Source organism: Neolamprologus multifasciatus, chromosome 10 (assembly GCF_963576455.1).
Source record: "Neolamprologus multifasciatus chromosome 10, fNeoMul1.2, whole genome shotgun sequence".
Lineage (NCBI taxonomy): Eukaryota > Metazoa > Chordata > Actinopteri > Cichliformes > Cichlidae > Neolamprologus > Neolamprologus multifasciatus.
In genome coordinates this window covers 8134454-8144309 of record NC_140448.1, presented here as the reverse complement: position 1 = coordinate 8144309, position 9856 = coordinate 8134454, and the positions used below count along the sequence as shown (strand labels likewise).

Sequence of the window (9856 nt, the reverse complement as noted above, 5' to 3'; positions counted from 1 at the left end):
TTGGCTCAGTGTTTGACACACATTTAGTGCTTTAGTTTGAGAATCAGTGACAGCTGAAAGGCGAACACGTTGATGGCTTTGAGTGGAAAATGTATCCAACCGGTGTGCTTAGAATAATTATATGGAAAAAAGAAGCTGAGAGTGAGTTTTTCAGGAGTAAAGCTTCGTCGCTGAAATCATATTTGATCTGACTTATTGCATTAAAAACACCCTGCGTATATCCATTGCTGGATATATCTGGAGAAAAGTGGACCATTTCCAGGCTTATGATTCAAAGATGTGAACTGTGCCATTGCTCTTAGCTGGTGCCACATACAATCAGTATTTTAAAAGTGATGCTTTTACAATTACTGTATAGATGTGAGGGATTTTACAAGTTTCCAAAATATTTTTAAAAGCCTATTTTCTATTAAAATACTGAAAATATTTATATATATGCTTCATGGCCACGGTGCAATGGGTTTGTGTTTTTTTCTTCAGCTGCCTGGGCATAAGGACTCCTTGAGTTCATGGAAATAATACTTGCCAGACTCAACTGGGCTTAGCTTGGCCATTCTTATAAGGGTCTTTGAGGTTTTAAGTTACATTTGGAGGTCCAAACTTTACAAATCATGTGGTGCTTAAATTGAGGATTTAAAATGCCTAAAAAACAATGAGTTAAAAAGAAGAGAAATAAGCAACAATACCTTGGTTTACACTTGTTTTAGTGTACCATCAAACAGACAACATTCCTGTGTGCACTTTTGGCCAAAAGAGCTTACTTGTATTATTTTGGCGTTGGGCTTACCTTCTTTGGTTACACATGGGATATAGCAGCAGTTCTTTCAAAAAGACAGTTATAAAGAAAAAAATGAGACATAAATTGCTATTTACTTTGTTAAAAGTTAATGCCTGAATTATCTACCCAATGTATAGGTCTTAATGATTAGTTTGTTTGTTTGTTTGTTTTTAAAAAAGAAACAAATAAAGTTTTGATGACTATCATTATAAGTCCCAAGACAAAAGACAGCAAGATCCATGCTGATGAATCATACATAATAAGTGGTTTATGATTTTCAACCATTTTCTTCCTGAGTGGTTCCTGGTTACCTCAGAACAGTCTGGTACAGGAAAGAGTTCCTCATTTATTAATAAATACTTCAAAATTAGTTACTGTTTTCAGGCATCCCAAGCTGTCTTACAGGCTTGCTATTAAGCAATTCATTACTTCATCGTCGTGATTATGTGACTTATATGTTCCCTCAAAGGGAAGAGGGGAATCATAATACTGAGCGCTCAATTGCAGCTTGCACTGTAGTAACTAGTAATTTTGTGCACTTTACTATGAAGTGTTACTGATGTCTATATTAAACATGCAGAACTGCTGCTGTTGTCTTTTCCATCTTATTGTGATTAAGTGCTTTTCAGTTTTTGGAAAATGAGCTCACAAGCATGACACACAATCTATGAAGTAATGTGATTGCCCATTTTGGAGGAGCAGGTTTTGCACATGTGTCCATCATGTACTTTCTCATTTAACACTTTAGTTTGAGTCACAGTGAGACCATTGGGCTCTGAATCAGCTTTGCTCTGAATTTCACTGGATCCTCTGTCACCATGTTTCTACATTGTGGATTACACGCTGTAATTTTAAGGTAACAGGAGCTGCAGCTGTGTTCAGTTTTCTCAGCTTCACGTTTAGATGTGTGTGGCTCACAGACCACAGAACGCACACAGCAACAAGACTTTGTCTCAAATTCATGTCAAGAACCAGACATTTTCAAAGACACAAAACATGTCAGGGCAAATTTTAAGGTTGTGGGGAATTATTCTTATGTTTTAAATGATATGATCTATAAGAAGAATACTAAATCTGAAGAAAAGTTAGGAGGGCAGTCATACTGCAATTGCACAAATCTTTTGGAGAACTTTGCCCGATATAATTTTACATATTGAACCTTGATAGAATCAAGTACCAGAGAAGCTCCAGAATTACAGTGATAACTTAAAGACATGCATAATTTGCTAAATAATGAGTATTTACTACACTACTACACTGAGGACATTTTGTGCATTCTATTTTGAATTTCTGGTGACCTTTGTCAATTTATGCTGGAAAAAACATAGGTTGTTAGGATAAGTTGGGTTTGTCTGTCCTTCCTTCTGAAATCCAGCCCTGTGCAAAAGCAAACGTTAAAGAAAGTAAAAAAAAAAAAAGAGTGAAGAAGTAAAAGATAAATAGCACTTTGATAGAAGTCTGGATCTGAAGACAGGCCTCTGAGTGAGTTAAATAGTACCAGATCCAGCTTGTAAATGATCTTAAACAATTTGAAGTGGTTTTACAAATCCATAAACTGGACTTATATCTGCACCTGATGTTTGGAGAGCGTTTATTGGAAAGATTAATCATGACGCAAACCTTACCTATCAAAAAGGCTGAGGTATTTTTTTTAATCCGACAAGACATAAAAAGAAAATAGGTTTGTACCCTGTGGAATTTTACTAAAAAAAAAAAGAAGGAGAAAAAAGAAAAAGCTGTGGTGGGCCCATAAAAATGTGATGGGCTGCACACATGCAAGTCTGATGTAAAACAACCAGAGGCAGAAAGGCTAACATTAAATAACGGAACGTTTGTTTTGTGTGAAGTCTTTTTAACATGCCTTTTGGCGTGATGACAAATAGAAGTTTATTATTAAAGTACACATATTAAATCATTTGGCGCCTTGGTTTTATTGTAACCCATTGGAGGGGAAAGTGCCATGTTTGACGGACACAGAGTCCTTCCCTGAATTCCCTTTTAATCAACTACAAGTCGAGCGCCTGACTCTGAACATCTCAGTTTAGGAGGAGTTTGTGACTCCTGCGGCTCACCTAGGACCTTTTACCAAAACGCTTTTCACAACGTGAGAGTTGGGCTGTTGTGCTGCTGAGAACTGCGAAGACTTTTTGACGTGCAAAGTCCAGTATCCTGGCAAAGCAAACACTTTCTAGGACATGAGCCAAACGAGCAGACAGTTATTTTGTGCCAAAATCTGGCCAGAGGATAGGAAATCATACACAGGCGACGTCGTGACCGCTGCCAGTATGGCGCAAAAAACTGAAGAAAGTCGCGTCTATTTCACCAAAACCCCGACTGGAAGCAGTGCCGGGAGTTTGGCAGAATCCGAGAATGCAAACCTGTACGGATCCGGAAACATTATTCCGCTAGCCTGTGACATGGAGAAACGCTGCTGCCAGACAGCTGCTGCTCCTCAGGAGGAGTTAAGCGCTGAGTGCCGAGTGGGCGACATTCGCTCCTTTTCTGCCTGCGCTACAATCTCAGAAACAGCCAGGGAGCTCTGCAAAGCTGTGTCCGTGTCTCTGGGTCTGACCATGGAGTCCGGTGACACGAGCGAGGCGCACGTTTCTCTTCCCCCGTGTGCCGCAAATGACCAAATGAGCGCAGAGTATTTATTCGGGGTGGAAGCCGTGCCTGCGAACTGTCCCGGAGCCCCGGCTTCTCTCTCCGAGTACAGGTGTCCCGAGCGAGATGAGCGCCCGCCACACGACCACAAGCAACAGGTGAAAATGTTCAAAAGTTCAGAGCCCGCGGCGGCTTTTCATCACCTCACTTCCACGGCGACATCTGTGAACGCGCAAAACTTCACGCTGTGCCAGGCTGATGACATAACTCGGAAAGAGATAGATCATCTGGACATAGCGTCCGCTGCCTCTTGCCCTTACGCCCCAGCTGCGCCGGAGCCTTTGGCACAGTTCGGCCCCGCGGCTGCACAGAGGCCGTGCGGAGCTTACAACTCCGTGGAGGAAGCGGGAGACGTCGGGGAGAATAGGTCCATGGGGTTTCAGGCAGAACGGTACGGCGTCAAAGTAAAATCTGAGGGAAGTGCATCTCCAGGGGCGTTGTGGGTCAGCAGGCCTAATTACAGCTTCGGCGACAAGTACAACTCGCAGTTTTGGGGGTCGAGGCAGTGCATGAACGTGCAGAGCTCGGGAGCGAACTCCCCGTTTATATGCAATCCATATGACGGGACCGTAATGCGCCGTGAACAGTGGTACCCTGGCGGGATGCTGAGGACGCCTTATCCCAACTCCAACTACATGAAGGGTGAAGTCGACGAATGGCTGGATGTCACTTACAACGACACCAGGTGAGCTTTAGTCGGCTGGTAATAGTAATTTTACGTGATTACAATATAAATATGTATTTCATATTGCGGTATAACCAAAGGTTGAACAGTTCTAAGTGTAATTGCGAGCCAAAAGGTCTACTTTATATATATATTCAAAATCAGCACCACAGGTTGACCCTTTGTCCCTTAGGGGGCTGTGTGTGTGTGTTTGTGTGTGTGTGCGTGTGTGCGCGTATTTATTTTTTCTTTGTTGTTGTTGTTCTTTTATTGATGCAGAAAACATTTACCCCACACTTGTTTTTTCTGGTTCCAAACCATAGTGGCAAACTGAACAGACTGTTTTAAAAAATTCCCTGCTGAGAAAATGTGTAGGCAGAAGTTTCAGGCTCCAATCTAGAAATACACCTGCTTCACATATTTGGCAATTTTACAATAACCCAGAGCTGCTGATTTTATACACTGTGTGAAAGTCTAATTAAAAAAAAAAAAGACAATAATTGAAGTATGCCAAACTGATTATAGCTACAGCAAAAAAAAAAGGAGATCAAAGCAACACATGGAAACATTTTAACAACCCTTTTCCTCCAAACATTTGTAATGAATAAAGTTTGATTCTATTCTTAATCATTTTTTTTTCTGAATAAAGTGAATGAGAGGAAAAACCAGTGAGATGTGTTGTATGTATTCAGATGATAGTGGATGTATTCATTTCATAAAGTCAGATGAGGACAGAGAATAAACTTGGAGAAAAAGGGGGAAAAACCACTGCTTGACTTTTTCTTCAAGTTTGTTTGTTCCTTGACTATTGTAAATGTTAGTCCCCATGATTTTGAACGCTGACAAAAAAGATGAGGCAGTTTATAGACAAACATTTGTATTACCCAACAGTGACCTTGGTGGCTGCCATCTGTGTGCCTGAAAATAAGATTTAGTTGAACTTAATTTACCTGTGCCACTGGGTGATGTTTCACATCAGTTTGGCTCTAGCTAAGCATTCAAAGTTAGTGTGATAAAGAGCTGCAGACAGTCTTGTTTTAGTGAGAAGATTTCAATGTTTCTGTGGCACAAAAGTGGGAATAATTAACAACACAAGTTAACAAAAAAAAACCCAAGCCACACGCACAGTTGGTGCTTTTGTAGTTTCAAATGTTTCTGAGTGTGTTAGGTTCTTAAAATCTCTCAACACATTTTAGTTCAGACTATTAAGTGCCCCAATGTAAAACAAAGCACCCAAAGTGGGCACGTTAACTGACAGCCATCGTGTGACGTGCATGCCACACAGAGGTGTTGTCTGCTGGTGTTGTGCAGAGCTTTCTCAAATTCACCTGGGTGAATGATTCTTAGTGCAGTCAGAAAAGGGACACTGTTTCCTTTGGCTGTTAGTGTTCAGTACCGCATAGCGTGGTGTGAAGTGAATTTCTGTACAAAGCTCCTGAGAGGAGGTGTAGCAGTGTGGTCTGCCTAATCTACTGAGCAGTCCACCCAAGAAGGTCATTTTTGAAACCATGTTATATTTACCTATATATTTTTTAATCTATAAAAACATTTCCCAGAATTAACTTGTCAGTCTACTTCTTTAACTTTTCATACTTTCACCCAGGAACTGATCCCTGTGTGTAGAGAAGGGTAATGGAAAGTTTTATGGATTTTTTTCACTTAGACATTACTGGGTTTTAATTTTGTTCCACTTTCTTACTTCTAATGATTACATCGTGTTGTATTATTGTGAAACATGGCTAACAAATCTAGAGTAGCAAGACTGACTGCCGAAGAAGCCTTGGAGCAGATACTTAATGCACAGTGAAAACAGCTCAGTTGATGTTGATGGGTTAGCTCAGGTTTAAAACAATAATTTACGATACTAGAACATGTGTCGTAGATGGGAGTGTTCCTTGTGGGGAAATGATTGCGTTGTATTTTTAATAAACTCATTAAAAAAGGAATTCCTGTATAAAATGGAATAAAATGGGGTCATAGATGACCTCACTCGCTCTTTCTAGGCACTAAAACAACTTGATTGCTCAAGGTTTAAACTGAAAAGACTCCCAGCCCTTGCATGCTTTACCTTCTGGCAGAAGATATGTATTATTTTAGTTTTATGGTAATTTGCCTTGACTGAATGTTTACCTGTAGCGGAGGCAGCGTGGAGTGGTGGGAAGGTTATTCTCTAAATGTAATTGGTTACAGATTATTATTTACCTTTTAAAAATGTAGCAAGGGTTTGCTTCATGAAAGCATTTGCTTTTTGATGACTTTTTACATAAATGATTTAGACTGAAACATCTTCTACAGGGTTTCCTCAGCTTTTATAGCCAGCATTTCATTGTTCATTGTATTTCCCTGCTGGTAAACCGGCTTTATTCTGTACAGGGATGTTAGAGCCTTTATGATTTCAGAAAGGAAATATTGTTGAATTCTAGCACTGAAAGGCATTCTTGGCCACTGGCCTTGTTGAGGTCAGCTCGTTGCAGGCATGGCAGACTCAGGATGTTTAAAGCAATGTACATTGTTTGATTGACAGGCCTGAAATTGTGTAAATTCAAGCAGCAGAGTGAATCAAAACAACAAAAAGAAAGCATATGGCTGTTAGGACATGAATGTCAGATCTGGAAATTGCAGATCAGCGGGTGGAGATGCCTGAGGATTGTGTAGAGGTCTACGAAAAGAATTGGCTATACCTTCTCTTTTGATTTATCACCATAGTCTGTATTGTCTTTATATCACCGTGGTCTTAATTGTCAGTTTCTACTTTAGGTTGTGACTACCACAGATGCGCGCACTCACACACACATATGCGCACGCACACACACGTGTGCACACACACGCGTGCACACACACACACACACACACACACACACACAGTACACCATGGTGACCTTCACCTAGTCTCCCTTATGTGCAATATTGCCAAGTGCAATTTTTCTTATGCAACATAGTATTATATTCTATTTTGTATAGTATGTTATTCTATTTTATCTTATTCTATTCTATTGTTTTTTCTTAATTTTTGATGGTCTTAACTTTGTACTGTCCGCTGTCTGCCGTGACCAAACAAATTTCCAACGTGTGAGACTAATAAAGGTTTATCTTATCTTAACATGACAAATCACTAACAGATGAGGGCAGTGTTCTCAGGGCCACAGTGAGATTTGGCACTTATGTTTGGTGTAAGAAAAAAACAAGATGGCAGCAGTAAAAATGTTCAGCATGAGGCTTTAGAAATGGACGTCCACAAACCGATTTATGTTTCCTAATCCTATTTTTATATATAATCTATGGCACTTTCAAACAAATGGAGCTTGTCTAGATGTAAAGAGAGAGCTCTAAGGTGCAAACCTTCTTACACTTGATGCCACTGACCTCTGAGGGTATTGAATGGCGTTTTATGGGGAAGATTCCAAAAGTAGGCATTCCTGCATGGTGGCAAGATGCAAAGCACGAATCTGATCACAATGTAGATAGCAAGTTAGAGTAACACAAAACAGAAAATTAGAAAGTGAAAGCAGCTGATCTGTGACAGATCAGTAGGTCCTCACACTGGGTTCAGAGAGGTTATGCGGTTTATAGTTTAGACCATTTGGACACTGAGTGAGCGAGACATTGCATAATGTCTGAAGTCCTTTCAAAACCCTGCTTATACAGTTTTCCAAGTCAAGCTTGTCTTGTCTTTTTTATCTATCTATACACAACATAAACACGATTCAAGACTTAAGGTACAGGATGTTTTGTACAATTGCACCACTACAAAGACTGGGAGATGTTTGAGGAGCAATGAATGGAACACTTTTGGATATTAAAAAAATTAAAAAGTAGGAAAGAAAAGTTGAAATAAATAAATAACATAGTCAGTTGTAAACACATTCAGCCCTTGTTTAGCAACCAAAGCAATGATCTGCTGTTCATTTGCAAAAAGCTGATCTCTGCTGAACTCTTTTTCCTGTCACCACATTGCTAAAATCTCTCTTATGCCGTGAGTGAGAGCCTGCTTTTTTTTACCTTTTGTTGCTGCTTCTTAGATTTGGTTTTAACAGAAAGATTTTGTGCCTTGCTATCATTTAGTTTGGAAAAAATGGATTGCAATAGTTATGTGTATATGTTGCAGTTACACCTGCTGTGAGCATGAGGAATATCTGTGTGGTTTTACTGCAAAGCAGAGCTGAGAAAACTCAGGCATGCTTTTATTTAGTTATTTAGCCAGGCAATTATGTAAAGTTGTAGTTTTGATTAAATTCTGGGACTACGCCTGATGGAAAGTCAAGACATTTTACCTATTATAAGAAAAAAAATTTTTTTTAACATAATGCTTTAATTTTTCAATTTGTAATTTAATAGCAGTTAAATACAGTTTAGTATTACCATGTGATATTTCTTGTTTACTGTACTTTGTTGTTAATCCTTCCAGAGTTCCAGTTTTAGACAAAGAGATTATTTATTGAAACTTTCACAGCATTACAAACTGCATTTTCAGCGCTGTGCATGCTGCAAACCTCAATGATTCGCAGCAGTTAAGTTTTTGGAAACAAACCCCCGGGGACATATATGGGCTCGGAAGTGTGATGACGGCGGCAGTCTGGTAGATATGCGAAGGATTCTGATTAAAATCTTAATAGGAGTAGTTTTGAGCAGCAATTTTCTAGAAAAATAACTTGTGATTGGTTGATACCCCGTGACATTAATTGGTAGTGCAGAAAAATAGCAACCAGCCAAGCTTTGAAGAATTTTACAAGACTGATAACAAAGAGCAGGAAATGGACACAGAATGTTTCTGTTTCTTCTGCGTGTGGAGTCAACCAAGTATGCAGAGTAGCAGCACAAATGGCAGCGAGAGGCTTGCATAGTACAGTAACTCAGTAAAGAAGCCTACTCTGTGATTATTATTATTATACAGTACTTAAAGTAAATGTGATCTCTGTCAAATCAGGCCATAATACTTCATGCTCGACTAGCGTGTCTTGCATGTGAAGGATGAGCCATGACCACATAAATGAATGAAAACAGATGTTTACCAATCTATTTAGTTCCATCCCGCAACACTATATACAAAAACAAGCTGAACTGACTATGACCAAATAGCAACCATCTTAAACATTTTACTCGATTGTGTCTGATCAAGCATGGAGGTGGCTGTTGCAGGACAATTTTTGCTAATTATTGCAACAGAAAAAGTCTCATTTAACCTGTGAAAGTTATCTATTTGTACTTTTACGTTGTAGCAAAATACTACCTTGAGATATATGCTTCAAGGTAAAGAGTAAACCTGAATAATATCTGTTCATTTTGGAAATATTTAAATGGTCACTGTACCAATTATATTCAAATGTAATTGGTCAGAAGATGACATAAAACGTCAAATGCTGAAGGCTAAGTGTGTATATTCTTAAAGTCGGAGGTTTGTTTTTTGTATTTTAAAATTGCAATAAAGGTCAAATAAAACCATATACCATGCAGCCAGACACACAAATGCCACACTCCGCTGTGGTGTGTGAGTGAGCATATGACTGACAACAACAATAACCCCATGTGATGTAAAAGTTTATATCAGGCATATTTACATGTATCTATTTTTCATCCTTTTGCTGAATTTTGCTCTATCTAAAGTAATTATTTTAATGGGACTGCCTGATTAGGTGGAAATGTCTAATAAGTGTTTATAACATAATTTTTTATAACAATTTCTCTTTGGACTACATCATCTGGCCTGCATGTTAACACGATCCAGGTGATTGGCACGATAGCTTAGGAATTTT

The 9856-nt window shown here is 39.1% G+C and overlaps 1 protein-coding gene across 1 annotated transcript in view; it reads left to right on the top strand.

Moving 5' to 3' along the window:
- Positions 1-2772: 2772 nt before the first annotated feature.
- The window catches only part of ar (androgen receptor), a 28120-nt gene continuing 21036 nt past the window's right edge, over positions 2773-9856 (top strand). The window contains exon 1 of the mRNA XM_085174667.1: positions 2773-4127. Within this exon, the coding sequence (XP_085030793.1) occupies positions 2974-4127 (1154 nt within the window). The 5' untranslated portion in view covers positions 2773-2973. The remainder of the gene's footprint in view (positions 4128-9856) is intronic.